General features: G+C 40.4%; 1 protein-coding gene across 1 annotated transcript in view; it reads left to right on the top strand.

The window, feature by feature from the left end:
* The first annotated feature begins 1,883 nt into the window (after positions 1-1,883).
* Positions 1,884-25,281, top strand: part of pkn2a (protein kinase N2a) — a 37,596-nt gene continuing 14,198 nt past the window's right edge. Inside the window, exons 1-8 of the mRNA XM_026935004.3 lie at positions 1,884-2,188; positions 13,701-13,992; positions 16,646-16,779; positions 19,681-19,810; positions 20,776-20,921; positions 22,052-22,271; positions 23,419-23,589; positions 24,797-24,906. Coding sequence (XP_026790805.1) covers positions 2,168-2,188; positions 13,701-13,992; positions 16,646-16,779; positions 19,681-19,810; positions 20,776-20,921; positions 22,052-22,271; positions 23,419-23,589; positions 24,797-24,906 — 1,224 coding nt within the window. The 5' untranslated portion in view covers positions 1,884-2,167. The remainder of the gene's footprint in view (positions 2,189-13,700; positions 13,993-16,645; positions 16,780-19,680; positions 19,811-20,775; positions 20,922-22,051; positions 22,272-23,418; positions 23,590-24,796; positions 24,907-25,281) is intronic.

Below are 25,281 nucleotides of genomic sequence, written 5' to 3'. Positions count from 1 at the left end.
GGGAAACGGAATATGTTTTTAAGAAGAAAAAAATTACATTTTAGATTACAAACAATGTGAAACACAAAAACTGAAATCTACTTTAATCCAAGTGTAACATTTAACAGTTTATTCAGAAGAAGGAAGCCCTAAGAAGATCATGATTCTGGATAGAATTGCTTTCTTTTACAGTAATTCATCTTATCTCTCACCGATTGTTTAAAATCCTACCAGACCTACATAAAACCCCCGTATGTATGGATGATAACATGCTGAGGCTCGCATACAGACTCCATACATCCTCACTAATCTACTGTACACACTTTAAGATGATCTCACTGTGACCTGGGCTCTTGTTAATCCGTGTATACACATTGTGCTGACAGCTTAACTGTCTCATTAGACACATCTGTCCCTGAAGACGTGCTCAGTTATCCCCAAAATCTTGACCTGCATTGTGTGCTTGTTCCTCCTCGCACCTGAATAAACTAAGTGTACTTAAAGGAAACTACAACATTGTGACTTGGGAAAATAATCTTTTGAAAATTCTTTGAGAATATTTTGTTGTATTAGCAGTGGCTAAGTGTATTTCTGATGCTTTGTTTTATGTCCTACATATGCCTTTGGTGTGTCTAAAAAACATAAAAATCAGTTTTACAATAATTTTGATTTATTTTCTTTTTTTAAACCATAGAAACAGTACAGTCACTAAGTATATTTACTATATATTTTTTTTTTTTACAGAGAGGGTTTCTAGAAGGCTGACATTTGCAGATCTCAGGTCACATGTTTTTATTATAAACAATCCAAATTTTACAAAAAAATGTTTAGGAGAAAAATATTGAAATGTTCCTGTAACTTGTTCATTACATTACAATGACATTACAGTCACACTAAACAATGAGAACAGTGTGTGATCATACACACATTTAAACATTTCTGATGTAGAAAATAAACCATGGTGATGTTGCTGGAAAAAACTTCAGACATCTATAATACATCAGCCCATATTACTGAATAGTTTTAGTGCTGGGGATTTCAGTGTTCATCTGCTTTGGTGGATCAAACTGGTGTGTGAGAAGAAAATTGTGTTCTCATGTTGGTGCATTTTCACTAATGTAGCCATCGAAGGGCAAAGTCGTTCATGAGTAAGATGTTTCGTAAGGAATAAAAGACTCTGAGATGTGCTGAGAAATAATCAGTGAAGGGTTGGTGTGATGAACTGGAGTTAGTTGTTGATTATTTTCCTTTAACAGCATGTACCGAGGTGTTTTATTCCCCTTATACCACACAAATTTGCCAACGGTTACAATTTTACTTATTAGAGAACGACACATCATACTTTTATCTGTTTATTGTTACATGTAATGTTTTGGAACACCTATGAAACACAATAGTTTTTATCACTTATGTTATAGCAGCTACAAACAGGAGCTTTATATAAATAAAGTTTATTACACCACAGGGCTTGTAAATTCTGGATTCTGATTGGTCAGAAGGTGTTGATTAATATTTTATAACAGCATTACAAAATATTATTATATTAATGTGCTCATGGTAATATGTTATTGTTGCTATAGCAACAGCTCATTCACAGGGACGTGTACAGCGGATGCTACAATAATAATAAACAGATTAATAATCATTGCTTTGGTGAAGTTTCTTCTAAGGAGATGTTTTTGGGAGATTTATGGAAGGAGTCTCCAGTGTCAGTGCTTTGTAACAGTCAGAGGTAAAGCTGTAACTTTATGTTTTCTAACATCTTTAATTATTATTATTATTATTATTATTATTATTAGGTAAATGTTGGCGAAATGTTTATTTTAAAAAATTGGGAGTAAAAAGGGAATTAAATCTGGCAACCCTTCTGAAAGCAGAAGATCCAATCTGGCAACCCTGCCTGTTCACATGTACGGGACAACAGCTTCTCCTCAGCAGTTAGTGTGCGGGTTCTACACGTTCTTCTCCAGGAGAACCCTCTGACTGGAGGACTTTCACGCTTACGCAATGGGACGCTGGTTATATGCGGGACTTGGTGCGGTTTTGTTAGAGAATAAAGGCTAGTGTCGGTGGTTTAAGAGTGAAAACAGGGTGGTGGTGTTTTTTTTTGGGTTTTTTTTTTGCCCCTCTCACCTCCTCTCCCCTCACCGCACAGTTTTGGAGTTGGAGTTGGAGTTGGAGGGCCAAGATGGCCGCTGATCCCATGCAGGTACGAAAAGTTTCGCATTTTGTTTACAAACAGTTTCTTACTCCTGTGGTGTTGTTTTAAAAGCTGTAGGGAAAGTGTACACTCCTAATTCCTCTTTAGTGTGTGTGTGTGTGTGTGTGTGTGTGTGTGTAGTTTACAGTGATTATTCACTCCGTTACGCGCTAAAAGTGACACAACAGCGCGATTCCGACGTTACAATGTTGCAGATGTTGCAGATGTTACAGATGTTACAGATGTGGCAGTTTTATGTTTTTCTGCTGTTCTAACTCTGAAGTGTTGCCATGTTCCCCTTCAACGCCGTTATGTTTTTCTTTGAAGTTCTGGTTCTGTTCAGACTTCAGTAAACATGGAGCTGATTCAGACTGACTCACAGCCTTTTGTGTTGTTTTTCTCTTTTCAGTGGAGATTACACTGTATTTCTTCTTGTTCCTGTTAACTGTTAATGTTTCTGTTTCTGTTCCTGTAACTGTTAGTGCATTGTGTTAGTGTTAGTGCACTGTGTTAGTGTTAATGCGCTGTGTTAGTGTTAATGCACTGTGTTAATGTGCTGTGTTAGTGTTAATGCACTGTGTTAATGCGCTGTGTTAGTGTTAATGCATTGTGTTAATGCGCTGTGTTAGTGTTAATGCACTGTGTTAATGCGCTGTGTTAGTGTTAATGCGCTGTGTTAGTGTTAATGCGCTGCGTTAGTGTTAATGCACTGTGTTAATGCGCTGCGTTAGTGTTAATGCGCTGCGTTAGTGTTAATGCATTGTGTTAGTGTTAATGCGCTGCGTTAGTGTTAATGCATTGTGTTAGTGTTAATGCGCTGTGTTAGTGTTAATGCATTGTGTTAGTGTTAATGCGCTGTGTTAGTGTTAATGCACTATGTTAGTGTTAATGCACTGTGTTAGTGTGCTGAGTTAGTGTTAATGTACTGTGTTAATGCGCTATGTTAGTGTTAATGCGCTGTGTTAGTGTTAGTGTGCTGTGTTAGTGCACTGTGTTTGCGTTAGTGCGCTGCGTTAGTGTGCTGTGTGAGTATTATTGCACTGTGTTAGTGCACAATGTTAGTGCAGATTGTTAATGTTAGTACGCTGTGGTTGTGTTAGTGCACTGTGTTTGTGTTAGTGCGCTGTGTTTGTGTTTGTGTTAGTGCGCTGTGTTTGTGTTTGTGTTAGTGCGCTGTGTTTGTGTTTGTGTTAGTGCGCTGTGTTTGTGTTTGTGCGCTGTGTTTGTGTTTGTGTTAGTGCGCTGTGTTTGTGTTTGTGTTAGTGCGCTGTGTTTGTGTTTGTGCGCTGTGTTTGTGTTAGTGCGCTGTGTTAGTGTTAGTATTATTGCACTGTGTTAGGATTAATATTTGCGTTAGTGCACTGCGTTAGTGCGCTGAGTTAGTGTTAATGCGCTGTGTAGTGCGCTGAGTTAGTGTTAGTGCACTGTGTCTGTGTTAGTGCGCTGCGTTAGTGTGCTGTGTGAGTATTAGTGTTATTGCACTGTGTTAGTGTTAGTGCACAATGTTAGTGCAAAGTGTTAATGTTGGTACGCTGTGCTTGTGTTAGTGCGCTGTGCTTGTGCTAGTTGCACTGTTAGTGCGCTGTGTTAGTGTTAGTGCGCTGTGTTAGTGTTAGTGCGCTGTGTTAGTGTTAGTGCGCTGTGTTAGTGTTAGTGTTAGTGCACTGTGTTAGTGTTAGTGCGCTGTGTTAGTGTTAGTGCGCTGTGTTAGTGTTAGTGTTAGTGCACTGTGTTAGTGTTAGTGCGCTGTGTTAGTGTTAGTGTTAGTGCACTGTGTTAGTGTTAGTGCGCTGTGTTAGTGTTAGTGCGCAGTGTTAGTGAGCTGTGTTAGGGTTAGTGTTAGTGCGCTGTGTTAGTGTTAGTGCGCTGTGTTAGTGTTAGTGCGCTGTGTTAGTGTTAGTGAGCTGTGTTAGGGTTAGTGTTAGGGTTAGAGCGCTGTGTTAGTGTTAGAGCGCAGTGTTAGAGCGCTGTGTTAGTGTTAGAGCGCTGTGTTAGTGTTAGTGCACTGTGATAGTTTTAGAGCACAGTGTTAGTGTTAGTGCGCTGTGTTAGTGTTAGTGCGCTGTGTTAGTGTTAGTGCGCTGTGTTAGTGTTAGTGTTAGTGCGCAGTGTTAGTGTTAGTGCGCTGTGTTAGTGTTAGTGCGCTGTGTTAGTGTTAGTGCACAGTGTTAGTGTTAGAGCGCTGTGTTAGTGTTAGAGCGCTGTGTTAGTGTTAGTGCGCTGTGTTAGTGTTAGTGCGCTGTGTTAGTGTTAGTGCGCTGTGTTAGTGTGCTGTATTAGTGTTAGTGCACTGTGTTAGTGCGCTGTATTAGTGTTAGAGCGCTGTGTTAGTGTTAGAGCGCTGTGTTAGTGTTAGAGCGCTGTGTTAGGGTTAGTGTTAGAGCGCTGTGTTAGGGTTAGAGCGCTGTGTTAGTGTTAGAGCGCTGTGTTAGGGTTAGAGCGCTGTGTTAGGGTTAGTGTTAGTGCGCTGTGTTAGTGTTAGTGCGCTGTGTTAGTGTTAGAGCGCTGTGTTAGTGTTAGTGTTAGAGCGCTGTGTTAGTGTTAGTGTTAGAGCGCTGTGTTAGTGTTAGTGTTAGAGCGCTGTGTTAGGGTTAGTGTTAGAGCGCTGTGTTAGGGTTAGTGCGCTGTGTTAGCGTTAGTGTTAGAGCGCTGTGTTAGTGTTAGTGCTCTGTGTTAGTGTTAGTGCTCTGTGTTAGTGTTAGTGTTAGTGCTCTGTGTTAGTGCACTGTGTTAGTGTTAGTGCACTGTGTTAGTGTTAGTGCTCTGTGTTAGTGTTAGTGCACTGTGTTAGGGTTAGTGTTAGTGTTAGTGCACTGTATTAGTGTTAGTGTTAGTGCGCTGTGTTAGTGCACTGTGTTTGAGTTAGTGCGCTGCGTTAGTGTGCTGTGTGAGTATTAGTGTTATTGCAGTGTTAGTGTTAGTGCACAGTGTTAGTGCAGAGTGTTAATGTTAGTACGCTGTGTTTGTGTTAGTGCACTGTGTTTGTGTTAGTGCGCTGTGTTTGTGCTAGTTGCACTGTGTTTGTGTTAGTGCACTGTGTTAGTGTTAGTGCGCTGTGTTAGTGCGCTGTGTTAGTGTGCTGTGTTTGTGCTAGTTGCATTGTGTTAGTGCATTGTGTTAGTGTTAGTGCGCTGTGTTAGTGTTAGTGTGCTGTGTTTGTGCTAGTTGTGCTGTGCTCGTGTGCTGTGTGAGTATTAGTGTTAGTGCACAGTGTTAGTGCACAGTGTTAATGTTAGTGCGATGTGTTAGTGTCAGTGTTAGTGCGCTGTGTTAGTGTTAGTGCGCTGTGTTAGTGTTAGTGCGCTGTGTTAGTGTTAGTGCGCTGTATTAGTGTTAGTGCGCTGTGTTAGTGCACTGTATTAGTGTTAGTGCACTGTGTTAGTGTGCTGTATTAGTGTTAGTGCGCTGTGTTTGTGTTAGTGTTAGTACGCTGTGTTTGTGTTAGTGCACCGTGTTTGTGTTAGTGCGCTGTGTTTGTGCTAGTTGCACTGCGTTAGTGCACTGTGTTAGTGTTAGTGCGCTGTGTTAGTGTGCTGTGTTTGTGCTAGTTGCACTGTGTTAGTGCGCTGTGTTAGTGTGCTGTGTTTGTGCTAGTTGTGCTGTGCTCGTGTGCTGTGTGAGTATTAGTGTTAGTGCACAGTGTTAGTGTTAGTGCACAGTGTTAGTGTTAGTGCGCTGTGTTAGTGTTAGTGCGCTGTGTTAGTGTGCTGTATTAGTGTTAGTGCACTGTGTTAGTGCGCTGTATTAGTGTTAGTGCGCTGTATTAGTGTTAGCGCGCTGTGTTAGTGTTAGTGCGCTGTGTTAGTGTTAGTATTATTGCACTGTGTTAGTGGGGTTAGTGCGCTGTGTTTGTGTTAGTGCGCTGTGTTAGTGGGGTTAGTGCGCTGTGTTTGTGTTAGTGCGCTGTGTTAGTGCGCTGAGTTAGTGCACTGTGTTAGTGTCAGTTCGCTGTGTTTGTGTTAGTGCGCTGTGTTTGTGTTACTGCGCTGTGTTACTGCACTGAGTTAGTGCGTTGTGTTAGTGTTAGGGTTAGTGTTAGAGCGCTGTGTTAGTGTTAGAGCGCTGTGTTAGTGTTAGAGCGCTGTGTTAGTGTTAGTGCGCTGTGTTAGTGTTAGTGCACTGTGTTAGTGTTAGTGCGCTGTGTTAGTGTTAGTGCGCTGTGTTAGTGTTAGTGCGCTGTGTTAGTGTTAGTGCGCTGTGTTAGTGTTAATGCGCTGTGTTAGTGTTAGTATTATTGCACTGTGTTAGTGGGGTTAGTGCGCTGTGTTTGTGTTAGTGCGCTGTGTTAGTGCGCTATGTTTGTGTTAGTGCGCTGTGTTAGTGTCAGTGTTAGTGCACTGTGTTTGTGTTAGTGCGCTGTGTTAGTGTCAGTGTCAGTTCGCTGTGTTTGTGTTAGTGCGCTGTGTTTGTGTTACTGCGCTGTGTTACTGCACTGAGTTAGTGCGTTGTGTTAGTGTTAGGGTTAGTGTTAGTGCGCTGTGTTAGGGTTAGTGTTAGTGCGCTGTGTTAGTGTTAGTGCGCTGTGTTAGTGTTAGAGCGCAGTGTTAGTGTTAGAGCGCAGTGTTAGTGTTAGAGCGCTGCGTTAGTGTTAGAGCGCTGCGTTAGTGTTAGAGCGCTGCGTTAGTGTTAGTGCACTGCGTTAGTGTTAGTGCGCTGTGTTAGTGTTAGTGTTAGTGCGCTGTGTTAGTGTTAGTGTTAGTGCGCTGTGTTAGTGTTAGTGCGCTGTGTCAGTGTTAGTGCACAGTGTTAGTGAGCTGTGTTAGGGTTAGTGTTAGTGCGCTGTGTTAGTGTTAGTGCGCTGTGTTAGTGTTAGTGCGCTGTGTTAGTGTTAGTGCGCTGTGTTAGTGTTAATGCGCTGTGTTAGTGTTAGTGTTAGTGCGCTGTGTTAGTGTTAGTGCGCTGTGTTAGTGTTAGTGCGCTGTGTTAGTGTTAGTGAGCTGTGTTAGGGTTAGTGTTAGGGTTAGAGCGCTGTGTTAGTGTTAGAGCGCAGTGTTAGAGCGCTGTGTTAGTGCACTGTGTTAGTTTTAGAGCACAGTGTTAGTGTTAGTGCACTGTGTTAGTGTTAGTGCGCTGTGTTAGTGTTAGTGTTAGTGCACTGTGTTAGTTTTAGAGCACAGTGTTAGTGTTAGTGCACTGTGTTAGTGTTAGTGCGCTGTGTTAGTGTTAGTGTTAGAGCACTGTGTTAGTGTTAGTGCGCAGTGTTAGTGTTAGTGCGCAGTGTTAGTGTTAGTGCGCTGTGTTAGTGCACAGTGTTAGTGTTAGAGCGCTGTGTTAGTGTTAGTGCGCTGTGTTAGAGTTAGTGTTAGTGTTAGAGCGCTGTGTTAGTGTTAGTGCGCTGTGTAGTGCACTGTGTTAGTGTTAGTGCGCTGTGTTAGTGTTAGTGCTCTGTGTTAGTGTTAGTGCGCTGTGTTAGTGCGCTGTGTTAGTGTTAGTGCGCTGTGTTAGTGTTAGGGTTAGTGTTAGTGCGCTGTGTTAGTGTTAGAACGCTGTGTTAGTGTTAGTGTTAGAGCGCAGTGTTAGTGTTAGAGCGCAGTGTTAGTGTTAGTGCGCTGTGTTAGTGTTAGAGCGCTGTGTTAGTGTTAGAGCGCAGTGTTAGGGTTAGTGTTAGTGCGCTGTGTTAGTGTTAGTGCGCAGTGTTAGTGCTCTGTGTTAATGCGCAGTGTTAGTGTTAGTGCGCAGTGTTAGTGTTAGTGCGCAGTGTTAGTGTTAGTGCGCAGTGTTAGTGTTAGTGCGCAGTGTTAGTGTTAGTGTTAGTGCGCTGTGTTAGTGTTAGTGCTCTGTGTTCGTGCGCTGTGTTAGGGTTAGTGTTAGTGCACTGTGTTAGGGTTAGTCTTAGTGTCAGTGTTCGTGTTAGAGTTAGTGTTAGAGCGCTGTGTTAGTGTTAGTGCTCTGTGTTAGTGTTAGTGCACTGTGTTAGTGCTCTGTGTTCGTGCGCTGTGTTAGGGTTAGTGTTAGTGCACTGTGTTAGGGTTAGTGTTAGTGTTAGTGCACTGTGTTAGGGTTAGTGTACTGTGTTAGGGTTAGTGTACTGTGTTAGGGTTAGTGTTAGTGTTAGTGCACTGTGTTAGGGTTAGTGCTCTGTGTTAGTGTACTGTGTTAGTGTTAGTGCACTGTGTTAGTGTTAGTGTCAGTGCGCTGTGTTAGTGTTAGTGCTCTGTGTTCGTGCGCTGTGTTAGTGTTAGTCTTAGTGTTAGAGTTAGTGTTAGTGCACAGTGTTAGTGTTAGAGCGCTGTGTTAGTGTTAGTGCTCTGTGTTAGTGTCAGTGTTAGTGTTAGAGTTAGTGTTAGAGCGCTGTGTTAGTGTTAGTGCTCTGTGTTCGTGCGCTGTGTTAGTGTTAGTCTTAGTGTTAGAGTTAGTGTTAGAGCGCTGTGTTAGTGTTAGAGCGCAGTGTTAGTGTTAGAGCGCAGTGTTAGTGTTAGAGCGCAGTGTTAGTGTTAGTGCTCTGTGTTAGTGTTAGTGCACTGTGTTAGTGTTAGTGCTCTGTGTTAGTGTTAGTGTTAGTGCACTGTGTTAGTGTTAGTGCTCTGTGTTAGTGTCAGTGTTAGTGTTAGAGTTAGTGTTAGTGCACTGTGTTAGTGTTAGTGCTCTGTGTTAGTGTCAGTGTTAGTGTTAGAGTTAGTGTTAGTGCACTGTGTTAGTGTTAGTGCTCTGTGTTAGTGTCAGTGTTAGTGTTAGAGTTAGTGTTAGAGCGCTGTGTTAGTGTTAGTGTTAGTGCTGTGTTCGTGCGCTGTGTTAGGGTTAGTGTTAGTGTTAGAGTTAGTGTTAGAGCGCTGTGTTAGTGTTAGTGCTCTGTGTTAGTGTTAGAGCGCTGTGTTAGTGTTAGTGCTCTGTGTTAGTGTTAGAGCGCTGTGTTAGTGTTAGAGCGCTGTGTTAGTGTTAGAGCACTGTGTTAGTGTTAGAGCGCTGTGTTAGTGTTAGTGTTAGTGCACTGTGTTAGTGTTAGTGCACTGTGTTAGTGTTAGTGCTCTGTGTTAGTGTTAGTGTTAGTGCACTGTGTTAGTGTTAGTGCACTGTGTTAGTGTTAGTGCACTGTGTTAGTGTTAGTGCTCTGTGTTAGTGTTAGTGTTAGTGCACTGTGTTAGTGTTAGTGCTCTGTGTTAGTGCACTGTGTTAGGGTTAGTGTTAGTGTCAGTGCGCTGTGTTAGGGTTAGTGTTAGTGTCAGTGCGCTGTGTTAGGGTTAGTGTTAGTGTTAGAGCGCAGTGTTAGTGTTAGTGTTAGAGCGCTGTGTTAGTGTTAGTGCTCTGTGTTAGTGTTAGTGCACTGTGTTAGTGTTAGTGCACTGTGTTAGTGTTAGTGCACTGTGTTAGGGTTAGTGTTAGTGTTAGAGCGCAGTGTTAGTGTTAGTGCACTGTGTTAGGGTTAGTGTTAGTGCTCTGTGTTAGTGTTAGTGCTCTGTGTTAGTGCACTGTGTTAGTGTTAGTGTTAGTGCACTGTGTTAGTGTTAGTGCTCTGTGTTAGTGTTAGTGCTCTGTGTTAGTGTTAGTGCTCTGTGTTAGTGTTAGTGCTCTGTGTTAGTGCACTGTGTTAGGGTTAGTGTTAGTGTTAGAGCGCAGTGTTAGTGTTAGTGCACTGTGTTAGGGTTAGTGTTAGTGCTCTGTGTTCGTGCGCTGTGTTAGTGTTAGTGTTAGTGTTAGGGATGTAGCCGTAGGAGACGTATAATGAGTATAATGAGTATAATGATGTTGGACTGAAGTGCTCCACTGTAAAGCTTTAAAGCTGCATCGGTGATTCTTAAGATCCAACAGTGTCCCTGAGATTATTCTTAAAGCTCCACTATATTCATGTTTCTCTGTAAATCAATATCAGCTCATCACTCTCTCTTTTCTCTCTTTTCGAGTTAAAAACACAAAAAGTCGTGGCTTGTCATGTTCCCGAGAAACTCCTCTGTCCTGAAGAAGTCAGAAAACGTAGTTCCAGCTTTACCTCTGACTGTTACAGAGCGCTGACACTGGAGACTCCTTCCATCAGTGCTACATAAACGTCTCCGTACAGATGGAGGATTTTTTATTATGCTTGTACACGTCCCTGTGAACGAGCTGTTGCTATAGAAACGATAACGTATTAGAACGAGCGCGTTACTGTCAGAGCCGCTGTTCTAGAGGATTAATCAACACCTTCACATTTGCGAGTTTGTGTTTTAATAACGTTGGAGCTCTGAAGCGTTCGCGTGTTAGATGTGGTCGTTCTTGCCTGACGTCGTGTCTTTGAACTCGGAGCTGATTCAGACTGACTCACAGCCTTTTGTTTTGTTCTTGCGTTGTTTTTCTTTTCAGTGGACATTACGCTGTGTTTGTGTTGTTCCTGTTAGCTGGGAGTGTTTCTGTTTCTGTTCCTCTTAGTGTTTGTGGTTCTGTTAGTGTTAGTGTTAGTGTTAGTGACGTAGCAAATACACTGAATGTACCGAATATCAGTACCGGTGTAGGCGTTGGACTGAAACGCGGTACTGTAACAGATCGGATTTTGCGAGTTTTCTCTTCCAGATCTGATCCACTGACATTTTTATACCATGAACACGCGTGAGGTTTCATTTAACAATTAAGACTTCGCACAATTTCTGTAGTAAAGGTACCAAACTGTACGGTGCCACCAACAGTGTGAGTTTTGTACCTTTACCTGGGAAGGTGCATGAGGTGTAGCTTTAACTAGCTTTTAGTCGCTAAGGTATAAATATGTACCTAAATAATTTTAAAAAAGTATATTATATTCACAAGTAAAAGATAAACTGTCCTTAAGCACACTGACATCACTGCAAAAAAAGACATCTTATCAGCTGAAAATATCTAGAATATAGTAATGTATTTAATATTTCCTGTTTATAAGACAACAATAAACCAAGTACATGATTTATTAAATCAATTTTACTCGTTTCAAGCTTGTTCTATTGGCAGATCATATTTGTAATTTTAAGCATTTACTTCTGCAAAAAAAATCAACATTTTCTATCATAAGAATAAGAAAATAAGAAAAAGCTTAAGAATGAAGCATCCAAAAACAGGCTGAATAATCTCTGATTTATAATAATCTCATAAAAAGACATCTTGTATAATATTTTTAGCAGTATACAGAATATTTTCACTTGCTGAAGAATCATTTTTAATGATGTTTAGCACAAATGAGCAGCTCAGAGATCTGAGACTGAGAACGTTGGCGCTGAATCAGTATCGCTGCATGTTTCACCGTTTTCTGTCTCCTTCTTTCTCTCGTTTTCTCAGTATTTCACTTTCTCGTTTGCCGCGTCTGTCTGTGTTTGCAACCCTGAAGCTCTTCACTTCTTTTAGTCTCGTGTTTGTGTGTAAAGATGTTTGCTGGATGAATGTTGCATGTGTACATACACACATCAGATCAGTGCACGATCTCTCAGAGCTTTATCATCTCAATAAACACCTTGGGCACGTGCTAATAGGAAAGTTTTATATCCTGGTATCACGGTTTATGATCTTATTACAGTATTACGTAAAAGATAACGCGTTCCTGCTATCGTTATGGCATTGCATTATTTCCTTTTGTCCATATTGTGTTGCATTAGAAGATGAAATCCTTTGGTGACTCGCACAGATTTTATCTCAGGAGCTACCTGAGTGTCCGTGATTACACTACTGTGAGTTTATTATCTTAACATATCATTATAACTGATAATAATGATAATAACATTAGAGTTCATTTCCTTTGATCTTGATATGCTCTCCTGTACGGACGAACTGTTCTGATTGGTTAGTTAGAGTGAGGGGTGGGGTTAGCGCTTGTAGTATCATTCCTATAAATTTACTCTCGCAAAAGTCTAGGCACCCTCAGTTTTTTATATATGCATTTTGCTTTGATGTTTATATGATGTCTTCTTGTTTAACGTGTCAGTAGAAAGAAATATTAGGTTTCCAGACATTGTTATTTATCTTCAGTAAACATTTTGTCCTGGTGAAGGTCATGGTGGATCCAGAGTCTATCCTGGGAAAACACACAGTGCGAGGCAGGAATACACTCCAAAAAAAGTTGTGATTAAGGAAGTAAACTGAGCATTTTTCTGATAAAACCATGATGCAGACTGTTCTGGTTTTACTGCAGAAACAGAAGTGAGAACAAAAGTGTGTAGAAGAGCTGCATCAGTTTCTCCAAGATCCAGGAAAAGCTTACCAGCTGATTTGACAGTAAACATGAGACAGCTCTGATTAAAGGCAAAGGGTTTCATGTTTTCCTGATTTTTATAGTTTGTATGTGTAAAAATGTAGTTACAGAATACCTTTACGTGTGCCAATACTTTTGCACAGGGTTGTATATTTATATACGTTTTGGATTGTTAAGCCAGGAGTGTTGTGGATTCACAGCGTTAACTGATGTTGTATAGGTAACACAAAAGAAAGAGATTTTTCAGAATGGCTCGTACTGTCAGTAATGATCAGGTTGTCATTATGAAGTGAAAGAGAGAGCGGCTTGGAGGAAAGGCGTATAGTGATATAGATATAGCGAGCGTGGCCGTGTGCAGCGCTTCGCCAAAACTAGAACCTTCTCTGTGTTAGATGATCAACAATGCTGTGTTCTTCTGCGTGTTTCATTGTCGCTGTGTATGATAAAGTTAGAAACATGCTAGAAGTGACAGCAGGGGCAGCAGTGTAGCATGTTTACAGCACTGTCTGAAAAAAGTAGTGCTTCATTTTTAAAAAATAAAGCAAAGTAAAAGAAATCTATGTAAATGATATAGATCAGAGTTTGCATTTGTTATAAAAACACAAATGATACCTGTGATATTTTAGAAAAGTGTATTGTACTATAATTTATCACCATATCAATATTATATCATCACATTTCCCAGCATTGTGTAATTAAACTTTCCCCTCATCCAGACATTTCCTGTGTGTGAGAGTGAGTGTGTGTGTGTGTGAGTGTGTGTGTGTGAGTGAGTGTGTGTGTGTGTGTGTGTGTTTAGGAAGTGACTATAAGCTTATAAGCCCTTGACTCATCCTACTGGATGAGTGTGTTAAAGGAGCAAAATGGAGGTTTTTCAGGAGGACAGAGGAGCCGGATGGTTCCTATAACACTATGGATAATGAGCAGCTCTGACAGTAGCGCAGGTTTATATTAATGCACTCATTCTGATACGTTATCGTTTCTATAGTAACAGCTCAGTCACGGGGATGTGTACAGCGAACACTTCACATAAATGGATTAAAAACTGTGTGTAACTGTTGATATGGTGAAGCTTTCATAAAGTAAGGAGATGTTTATGTAGCATTTATGGAAGGAGTCTCCAGTGTCAGCGCCTTGTAACACTCAGGTAAAGCTGTAATTAGGTTTTCCAACAACTAGTTTGTAAATTGCTGTGGTTTATGAGGAATGAAACTTGGGGATGTGCTGTTATAGGAAAATAATCAGTGTTTGGGGTGGTAACAGTTACAGAGGTTTATTCCTTATATATCTACACTGAATTATTGCACATGTGTAGCTATGATGTTGAATTCTTTTCAGAATGACTGAAGATCTTCAGCCATGTGAAACTCTGCCTTCACTTGTTACTTTTCTCGTCTCCAGGGTCACATGGTGTCAGATCGGCTGGGCCTGGGTCATCACCTGGACCTGTCAGACACCATGGTGCAGCAGAAGCTGGACGAGATCCGCGAGCAGATCAAGCGCGAGATCCGAAAAGAGCTGAAGATCAAGGAGGGAGCGGAGAACCTGCGGCGCGTCACCACGGACAAGAAGAGGCTGGCGTATGTGGACACGATGCTGAAGAAGAGCAACAAGAAGGTGGAGGAGCTGCACCAGGAACTGCAGGAGCTCAATGCTCACATCGTGGTCAAGGATCCAGAAGAGCTCCTGTTAGGTAACGTCTCAGTGCACTGGGTTTTCTGCTCTCACTCAACACGCTGATAATGAAACAAATAATGAAGAATGAAGCTTTTCATCCAGGCCAAGGACGTTTAGTAGCTTTTTAATCTGAGACACAAAAGCATGGAGGAGATTTCACAAGAGTAAAGCAGAAAGGAGTACTCATAAAGAAACTAGTCTGGATTCTTCTAAGTGCAGAATGTTGTTTTTTTTACTACACTACTGAAACATTCTGCCTCAGGCAGTGGGTCAGAGGTACAGTTTGTGGACTTTATGGCCATTCAATTTTCATGTCAGTAACAGAAATAAAAAAATAAAAATATAATGGTTGTTTGATTATTGTGAAATAAAAAAAGGTCCTTTTTTTGTTTTTCTTGTCAGGAATAGCACATATAAATTTAAAAGCACCATGTGTTTCTTTTGCTTCTTCGAAAATGAAATCGTGAACAAACTGAAACAAGAAAACAGGGTCTGTATTTCTGAAACTTGTGTTCGTCACTGATGGGACTGTAAATCATTGACATTGAAACATTTCCCTGAAAATGATTTTTAGATTTTACATCTTAGAAGAAGTATTTTGAAGAGATCATTTAGATTCAGTCTAACAGCACATGTTCTACTTATAACTGCCAAACATAGGGTCTAGTGAAATACAGGTTTCTTAAACCTTCTGACCTAATGACCCTTGAGGCTTGCTGTAGGAAAACAGGTGTGTCATTATGGGCTGTCGCTAGACGACCACCTTAAATCTTACCGCCATTTTTCCAGCATGTTGTTGATCTTGAATCTACTAAATGCAAAATCAAGCTGGTTATCAGTTTTAAAGATTATCAAATATAAAGCATTGAAGTTTATTATAAAATGAGATGTTTGCTCGTTGTGTTTGTGTTTAGGTCTCAAGTGTTTGAAACATTCTGGTCAGTTGTTTATCTGTGGAGTATAAAAGCCTTTTTTGTGCGTCAGGACGTCGTGAGCGGACGCTCTCATGGGGTGAAGTGTTCATACTTGCACATGACCTGAGCATGTCCTCTAGGAGGCGCTGTCACATGAACCACACCAGAATGTACTGAATTACACAGAGAACAAAAAGCGAGAAACAGCACGAGTTCTGTGTTTCACTGTAGGAATAATAAATAGAAGATATAATTTTGTTCTGAAACGTGCTGGGGAAAAAGAAACCTCATGTGATTAATTATAAACCAAGTGAATTCTCACTGAAAGCTTATTTTGAAGTCTGTATTTGGTGAAAAAAGGAGGCTGGAGAGGGATCGACAGTTTATAGCTGCTATAACGTAAGTGAGAACAGGAACGACCTTTTTTTATGGACGTTCCACAACATCAAATGGCTAAAAAGTCTGACGTGTTGTTCTTTAATACTTGAAAAATTGTAATCGATGGGAAGCTGCTGTGGTGTAAGAGGAATAAAACACCTGTGGATGCGCCGTTAGAGGAAAGTAATCCGCTTCAGGGTGGGAACAGTAACTCTGCGTGTAGCTACAGTATTATCACTGTAATGGGGATTGTTGTGATCAGCACACGCCTTGTGGGTTGAGTGACGGTCGTTGGTGTGAGCGATGCTTTTTGTCCGTTCATCCGGAATAGCCGCTGGAAAAGGAAGATCGTGATTGTGACTCTGTTGTTGAGTTGCTTTAATTGCTTTTGTGAGAGTCTTGGAGGTGCTATTGAAGAAGTCGAACAGGTTTCCTCTCTCTCTCTCTCTGTGTGTGTGTGTGTGTGTGTGTGTGTGTGTGTGTGTGTGTGTGTGTGTTCGTTCGTTCACTGCGTTGCATGCGATTCCAGTCTGAACATGAATCAGTAAAGTCATCTGTCACTGCTGAGGCTTTGCCGTTACGATAGTTTATGCTTTTGTCTTACGGTTCTTCAAGTTCATCAACCTGTTCTGCCCAGAGGCAGTGGAGCAAAACTCGAGCTCCTCCAGCTCATGTTACCTTCAAACTCACTGCTAACAGGTGTGTGTGTGTGTGTGTGTGTGTGTGTGTGTGTGTGTGTTCACAGATTTAGAGTCAGGTCTTTTGCATTCATTCTATTAAACATGTCTGTATTCAAATATATAAAGTACTTATCAAAGTGATGATTCGTACCAAATTCTCTATGAAACTGAACCCAAATTTATCACAAACATACGTCACCATGGCAACACAATCATAATAAACTTCCCAGCATGCACCAGCTGCTATGTGAGATTCTGTCCTTCTCAGTTCAATTCCTCCTTGTCGCCTCTCAGCTCCTCCCTCTGAAGACGTGAGGAAGTGCATCGAGGACAGCTGTGACTGTTCTAACGCACAACGGTGATTGCACGCGGAGTTAATTAAGGAATAAAGCACTGTGTGTGCTGCTGTGATGGTAAAGTAATCAGCGACGGGGTGGTGTGACGAAGCAGAGTCACTAATAACACCCTGAAGTTGATTGTTTTCCTGTAACAGCATGTGTTTTATTCCTCACACAGCTCTATGCCAACAATTGCATTTTTTTTAAAGACCAGCACTGTGTACTTTTATCCGTTTATATTTACATTTAATGTCGTGGAACAGAATCCAGACTTCAGCAGCGATGTGGTATAAAATGAAGTTAATGAACTCTGACGCATCTCTCGGGTAACTCTGTCGTTTTGTCGTTCCTTTTCCCAGAATGCCCTCTGACACCGGACACGCCGAACAGCGAGAGCCGCCTGGCAGCGCTGAAGAAACAGATCCACATCGAGCTCAAAGTGAAACAGGGAGCAGAGAACATGATCCAGATGTACTCCAACGGCTCGTCCAAGGTAACGACCCAAACAACCCAATCATTCAAGCCTTAAAAAGCCCATGTGCACAATTCACTTTCACTCTGTATTCTGGACCAATAATGGATGGATGGATAGTGAAAAGATGGAAATGTAGAAAGAAAGATGGAAAGAGTGACATAAAGATGGAAAGACAGAATGAAGGAAAGAAAGAAAGATGGAAAGAAGGAATGAGAGTGAGACAGAAATAAAGGTGGAAAGAATCAGAGTGAGACAGAAAGAAAGGTGCAAAGAAAGACAGAAAGAAAGATGAAAAGAATGAGAGTGAGACAGAAAGAAAGGTGGAAAGAAAGATGGAAAGAATGAGAGTGAGACAGAAAGAAAGATGGAAAGAATGAGAGTGAGACAGAAAGAAAGATGGAAAGAATGAGAGTGAGACAGAAAGAAAGGTGGAAAGAATGAGAGTGAGACAGAAAGAAAGGTGGAAAGATAAAAAGAAAGATGGAAAGAATGAGAGTGAGACAGAAAGAAGAGTGGAAAGCCTGAATAAATGAAAAAAAGAAAGAAAGAAGCACAAAATGAAGAAAAGAAGGAAAGACAGAAAGATCCAGAAACAAAGACAGAAAAGATGGAAAGAAAGAACAGAGAGCTTCTTGCTTCTTAGTTACTGATAACTGTTGTTTATTTTTCTTCATGTCCTGAAGTGTTTTTATTTATTAAAGAACGACACATTTTTAAAAAAAAAAAACTTTTTATAGTTGGATTTGTGGAACGTCACTGAAAAGCAATAATGTATTCGTCGATCCAAACACGTAGCACAGTGATTTTTAGTTTTATCGAAATAGATTTTATAAGAAAGACAAGGCTAGGTGTAACACTGTTTAATTCGTCAAAAAGAAAAGTAAGATTGTGTTAAAAAATGATGTAAGTGCTAAACGGCGAGGAGCAGGAATTCTGGTCAGCTGTGGGGGGTTGGGGGAGTAAACAGCCGCCTCGGAGCCGAAAGATCCGACTCTCATTGCTGAACTGATCCGATTTCTCTGAGTCACTAAAGAGAGCTGGAATTCCCACCCACACACACACACACACACACACACACACAGCCATGATGGGTCAGTATCACACTGATGATCATGGAGACGGGAATTCCGATGGGAATCTTCCCACCCAGTTAACAGGACAAGTCCACTCGCTCTGACCTGCGAAGACTCTGAAACCTTTGGATAGTTACATCACTCGGGATAATAACACTGCCTCAAATAGAGGATGATGTCAGGCAGGAAGTTACTGATAAACAGAAGCCTTTCCACACACACACACACACACACACACACACACACACAGCCTGAGGAATCTGGGTGGAATGTAGTTCACTCCTCCTCAGGCGGTTGGTGTGTGGGTGTTTTTTGCAGTTTGGGTCGCTCTGGAACAATGTGTTGTCTTCTGCTTAATGATAAACCTGATGGATTTGTGAATCTTCATGCTGGTACACACACACACACACACACACACACACACACGTACACAATATAAACACACACAATATAAACACACACCAGGGTTACCAGTTCACAGGTTTAAGCCAGTTTTACTGTGTGATTGATTCCAGCGCTGTTTTAAGATCATCACTCGTCACACTCTACAAGATCCTAATATCTGAATAACAGGCTGAGAGCTAACGTCTTCTCCATGTCATGTTATACGGTGAAGATCCTTTAATGACAGACCTGTGATTAAAGAAAATGCGTTCGGATTAGGAAATGGGGCTGCAGAAACAGAAACGAGTGTGTATAACGAGTGTGTATAACGAGTGTGTATAACGAGTGTGTATAACGAGTGTGTGTAATAGTGGTAGTGTTATGCCTGGAGAAAACATTTTAGACTCCTGCAAATTGCCAAATCAAGACGTGCTGCGCCGGTAGACTGTTACTCAAAAACACTGAGTGCTGTATTACAAGCAAAAGGTGCTTAGTTAAGGGGTGTGCATACTTATGCTACCTTTTTCTTTCTCGAAAATGTTTTTATTTGTTTTTCTGTTGAATTTTGTTGGTTGCTATAATCACATTAAAGGTGAAAAAAGATCTGACATGATTTATCTCGCTTTCATTTTTTACATCACAGAAACCTGCCATTTTAACAGGGGCGTGTAAACTTTTTATATTCACTGTATGTAAATGATTTAGCTGAAGGCAGCTCATCGGACCAGGGCGAGAGACGTTGAGTCAGAAACAGGAGAGTTTTCACAAACTTCGATAGAGTCTTTATTTTATGAACTGTCTCTGCTCTTGACCTGAACCTGGCTTGTTGTTTAACCCTTTCATGTGTCAGTTATTTCTTTAGATTTTTACTTAAAATTGCGTGAAACATGATTTTTGATTGTCTGATTATCGCTTGCATTAAAAAGTAAATGGATTGTCCATGAGTAAAAACAAGACTAAAACAGTGTGCCGGAAATAATAAAAAAATAAATAAATCTTCCAATGTCCAACATTTTTAACATTCAGGTCTAAAATGTGTAGTGTTGAAGACCAAAATTATTTAAAATATAAATTTTGACCATACAAAAGTTATACAGTTTAGTGCTGCATGATGCAAGGAGGTAAACATTTTACAGTAATGCTCTCATTACTGATTTGTAGGTGATTTGCATCTTGTATTACACTAAACTATATATATATATTTTTTTAAAAAGAGCCTTAAATTGACTGTCCATAAGCATGGACACTGTGCATGAAAGTGTTAAAAAAAAAAAAGTTGATGAAGACACAATGTTTACGGACGAATAGGGAAAGAAGTATGTGTTTATTCTTCCAGAATTCCGTAACACTCCATAACTGTCTTATTCAGAGCCATAAACTAGTTGTGTGTGTGTGTGTGTGTGTTTGTGTTTGTGTGTGTGTGTGTGTGTGTGTGTGTGTGTGTGTGTGTGTGTGTGTGTAGGATCGGAAGCTCCTGGCCGCCGCACAGCAGATGCTTCAGGACAGTAAGATGAAGATCGAGTTCATCAGGATGCAGATTCTGAAAGCCAGCCAGAGTCACGAGCTCAGCTTCGACACTCAGCACCTGATCGGTAACATCGCCGCGTTTAACACCGCTGTGCTTCTGCCTAACGGACTTTATAAGACATTTGTACATCATAATAATAAGAAAAACAAAATAAAATCCAAACAAGCTAATATGACATCACAGTTTACAATATTATAAGGATAATGCATTTCCTCCTCCGTGTTCCATAAGTGTTTAGCTGGCTAGCTGAACTGTATATGCTACAGGGACTCATTAACACATTCAGGACTAATTTATTGAGTTATTTGCCTGAAAAGAGCAGATACTGTATATCCAGACTCGAAACCTGATTGGTCAATGATACGGAAGCCTGGAGAGGACATTTAAAGGACATTTAATTTTTTCCTTTGCACAGTATATATAGTAATATCATTTATAGTAATGTCAGAATTCTTTCACATGATTTATCTGCTCTGTTTCTTCTCAGATTCATAAATTTGTGCCCACATTTTGGTTTATGTTTGATCATGTAAATAAACCATGTGCTTAATTTAAGCAGCCGTAATTTGATCTCTGTTCTGAAAAGACCAATATAAAAGCAGAAAAAAAAACAAACGTGAAATATGTAATAGCTGTGCTGGAATTTTGCTGCGGATGGTAACAGCAGTATCTCTAAATCCCTGTGCTAACATTTTCATGAACATGTCTTTAATTAAAAATAAATAATAATAACTCCAGATTATAGTGAACACCGTGTCCACATGAGGTCAAAGACTCACAGTAGCAGTTACATGACTTTGATTTAATAATCATGCCGTGTATTCAGTAATACGTTTTCTTACTTCGTAACAAGTTCGTCTTAGAAACAAGTCCAACAGCTAACACAAAGTGTTCACCAAGTGTGAAATCAGCCTTATACGAGGCAGTTGTTTAAAGAAGAAATTAAATTATGCTTGCTTGGCCAGTGGTAATGGATATGTGTGTGTGTGTGTGTGTGTGTGTGTGTGTGTGTGTGTGTTTGTGTTCCAGAGAAGCCCATTATCAGCCCTCTGGACCTGCGGGTGGAGGAACTGTGTCATCACGCTCGCATCGAGCACGCTGTGGCCGAGGGAGCGAAGAACGTCATGAAGCTGCTCGGCTCGGGCAAACTGGCTGAGAAGAAGACTCACTCGGAGGCACGGACATAACACACACACACACACATGCACACACACACACACACACACACACACAGGCATTCAGAGCATACTTACTGTATATTAACACCTTTAGTTTGACGGTATTATAATTTCTGATTTGTAAGTGCTCAGTGTTTAGAATTGTGAGGTCACTTTGCCACCATCTTCTCTCTCTCTCTCTCTCTCTCTCTCTCTCCACTCTGTGTGAACATTTTCCCAAACAATGTAGCTGCCGTAAGCACGTGTGTAACCCGACTCTGAATACAAGCAACTTTCCCCGTGTAGCTCTCCAATTTTTCTAAAGAGTTCTAAAGCACTGACATCTTAGCCAAGTTAGCTAGCCTATTGTCTCTGCAGAGTTTAGGTAACTCTGCTAGCTTGCTAGGTTAGATTACTTTTTAAACTTTATTTAACTTCAGCTAAGTCAGTAAAGTGCCTCAGTTTTGTTAAATAACAGTCACTGTTGTAGCAGAGTGAGTTTATGAGAAATGACAAGTCACAGTGTGTTATGTTTTTATTTTTATAAAATATGCATTAGATTCATTATTTATTTAAAAAAAAAAAACCTTTGTTTTGTCACATATTTAAAAAAAGAAAATCAGTGTGTATCTATGCTGGGCACGTCCAGGCTGCATGCAAATCATTATTTTTTTAATTGTTTAATTTTTACTTGGTTATTTATTGAATTATTTGTGTTACATTGTTTATTGATTCATTTACTGAATTACTTATGTATTGTGCTGTTCATTTAATTCTTCATAAATTAGAAGTTTCATAAATTATAATAATAAAGTTTCATAAATTATTGCAATTTTAATTTATCATTTACTTTTATGCTATTATTCATTTATTTATTTTCTTGTTTACTTACTTAATATATATTTATTGACTTATTACACTGTTTGTTACATGAGCTATTGTTACACTATATATTTATTTACTTACTTTATTTACTTTTGTATTACACTGTTGGTTTTCTGCTTTCACAGAAGTATAGGATTGCTTTTTAGATGAAGGACATGATTTTATGCTCCTTTTAATTAGTCTCAGATAATGAACCTATGTTGTGTGTGTGTGTGTGTGTGTGTGTGTGTGTGTGTGTGTGTGTGTGTGTGTGTGTCCCACAGGCTCAGGCTCGCTTTAACGAGTCCAGTCAGAAGTTGGACCTGTTGAAGTTGTCGTTAGAGCAGCGTTTGAGTGAACTCCCCCCTCAGCATCCCAAGAGCAGCGTGATCATGGAGGAGCTGGTGTTCATGAGCTCGGCCGCTCTGAGCCCGAGACACAGCCTCGTCTCCACACACACACCGTCACCGTACGGCACGCTGGCTAAACCCGCCGCTCTCACCGGTGAGCGCACGCACCCACACACACACACACACACACTTCAGTCACCAATGACGTCCTCTTTAACCCAGATCTAGTCTCTCAGCCGAGACGTGTTTGGTATGAAGTTTGCTTCTTTAGTTTTGCACTGGAGCTACAAGGCTAAAGTAATGCAAGCTAACGGCCTCCAGTTTAGTATGGTGCAGTTTAGCGTCTCAGATTTGTTGATGTAGTTTCTGTCACTGTATATTTGTAGCTGTTATCTATAAACATAGACAAAAGGACAAAGAAAGTCACAGAGAGTAAAAGCTGCAGCATAAAATCTTGACGCGTCGGACTCAAGTAGGGGGCGTGGCCTAAATTTGTCATTGAAGTGATTCTTACTGTGCTGTTTAATGAAACATATTTATGTACTAACTGAGACTTTTCAGACGAATGTGTGACAATAATTTTGCAGTTTGGATGATGCTAAACTGGTGGCTATAAGCTTTATGTACTTGTTAGTGACAGAAGCCTCATAGCTGATCATCAGGAACTTCTTTTTACTACATGACATCACTATTAGAAAGAAATTCTAACAACATCCGTAGTAAGACTTTCTCATCTTAACACTTTTGTGGAACAGCTGCATGAGTAACAGAGTTACTGTTACCACCCCAAAGTCGATTATTTTCCTACAACAGCATGTCCCCAAGTGTTTTATTCCTCTTATACCACAGCAATTTGCTAACAATTACAAATTATTTATTACAGAACAACACATCAAACTTTTTATCCGTTTATAGTTACATAAACAGATGTAATGTTGTGGAATGTCCAGGAAAACAAGTTAGTTCCTGTTTTCACTTACTGAAGACTTAATTACAGCTTTACCGCTGACTATTACAGAGCACTGACACTGGAGACTCCTTCCATAAATGGTACAAAATGAAAACATCAACAATTAGACACGTTTCTTTTAATCCGTTTCTGTGGAGCGTCTGCTGTACAATGCCGTCCCTGTGAATGAGCTGTTACTATAGAAACGATAATGTATTAGAAAGAGCACATTAATATAAACCTGTGCTACTGTCAGAGCTGCTGTTATAGAGAATTATAGAGAACAACAGATGGGATGATGATGATGATGATGATGAAGAAACTGACCTATCGTGATTATTTTCCTCTGCAGGAACGTTAGATGTGCGGCTGATGGGATGTCAGGATCTGCTGGAGAACGTTCCGGGTCGCTCGAAGGCCGTGACGGCGTCTCTGCCCAGCTGGAGCCCCAGCGACACGCGCTCGTCCTTCATGAGCCGCCACAGTCGCAGCCGCAGCCTCTCCAAAACCGACGAACTCTCCAGTTCAGTAACCGCATTTTCCTCACCACGCTAAACTCACGAGCATCTGTACATCTTACTGTAAAGTTCTAGATTATTATTAACACACTGTAACAGTAGATATGTTATACCACTGCACTGCTGCATTCTGCATCCTGATTGGTCAGAAGGTGTTGATGAATTTTCTATAACAGCAGCTCTGACAGTAGCGCAGGTTTATATTAATGCGCTCGCTCTAATACATTATCGTTACTATAGTAACAGCTCATTTACAGCGGTGATGTGTGCAGTGGACGCTTCACTGATAATAAACAGATTAAAAATGATAAAGTTTTCCCTCAAGTAAGGAGATGTTTATGTAACATTGATGGAAGGAGTCTCCAGTGTCAGTGCTTTGTAACAGTCAGAGGTAAAGCTGTAACTGTAAGTTTTCGGACATCTTCAGGACAGAGGAGTTTACGCGAGTTTTTGCGGTTTCTCTGTAACATAAAGCTACGTTTTTTTCTTCAAGAGAGAGAATAAAGAGAGGCTGGTGAGGGAACGAGTGTTTATAGCTGCTATAACATAAGCGAGAACAGGAACTAACCTGCTTCACTGATGTTCCATAACATTAAATGTAACTATAAACAGATAAAAAGTATGACATGTCGTTGTTTAATAAATAAAAATTGTAATCATTGGTAAATTGCTGTGATATAAGAGGAATAAAACACTTCAGGATGTGGTGTTATTGGAAAGTAATTAACTTTAAGGTGGTAACAGTAACTCTGCTTTATCACATCACCCCGCTGATGATTATTTTCCTGTGAGAGCACAACACACGGAGGGTTTTACTCCCTGCAGATCATATGACTGATGATTATTTGCACATAGTCACTGACTGATCATACGCCTCTTCGCTTATTAATATCCCAATAATTTCACTTTACTGATATAGAACATTTTATAACTTAAATATTTATATTTATTATGTAGTGTTTATGTAACTTTTATAACAGAAATATTTACCGTAACATATTTAATACTGTGATTGTATCTGTTATTGTTTCTTATTTCGTAATTCCCTTTTCAGTAAAGTCCACACAGTCACTATAACTCAGAGGCGGTGAGTGTGGTTTGTTTTTCCCGTCTGTAAAAGGGTGTGTGTGTGTGTGCGTGTGCGTGCGTGTGTGTGCGTGCGTGTGTGTGCGTGCGTGTGTGTGCGTGTGTGTGTGTGCGTGTGTTGAACAGATGAGATCAGCGCTGTGTTGAAGCTTGATAACACCGTAGTGGGACAGACGAGCTGGAAACCCGTCAGTAATCAGTCGTGGGATCAGAAGTTTACACTCGAGCTCGATCGGGTAAAAAAAACACAACATGGCTATACACACTTCTGAATGTTTCACTCCGGTTTTAATTTATCACACAGCTGTGTATTTTACAGTCATTAATTTTGAACAGTAAATAGTTTTATGGCCACATACCACAGAGCTGGAAATAAACCCCATAAACACTTTCTAATTTTAAGAGAATTATATTGTACACTTATTATTCACTTTGTGTTCTTGATCTGCTTTGTGTGTGTGTGTGTGTGTGTGTGTGCATTTTCTGTGTACTTTATTTACTCATTTATTCCATACTTTATTTGTTTTTCTTCATTTATCATTTGTTTATTAATTTATAAATTTTACAATGGTTGAATCTTTTGTTTTATACAGAATCTTGATACTTTTACT

Source organism: Pangasianodon hypophthalmus, chromosome 14 (genome assembly GCF_027358585.1).
Source record: "Pangasianodon hypophthalmus isolate fPanHyp1 chromosome 14, fPanHyp1.pri, whole genome shotgun sequence".
Classification (NCBI taxonomy): Eukaryota; Metazoa; Chordata; class Actinopteri; order Siluriformes; family Pangasiidae; genus Pangasianodon; species Pangasianodon hypophthalmus.
Note: the sequence above shows the minus strand (reverse complement) of the source record. Positions and strands in the feature narration are given on the sequence as shown.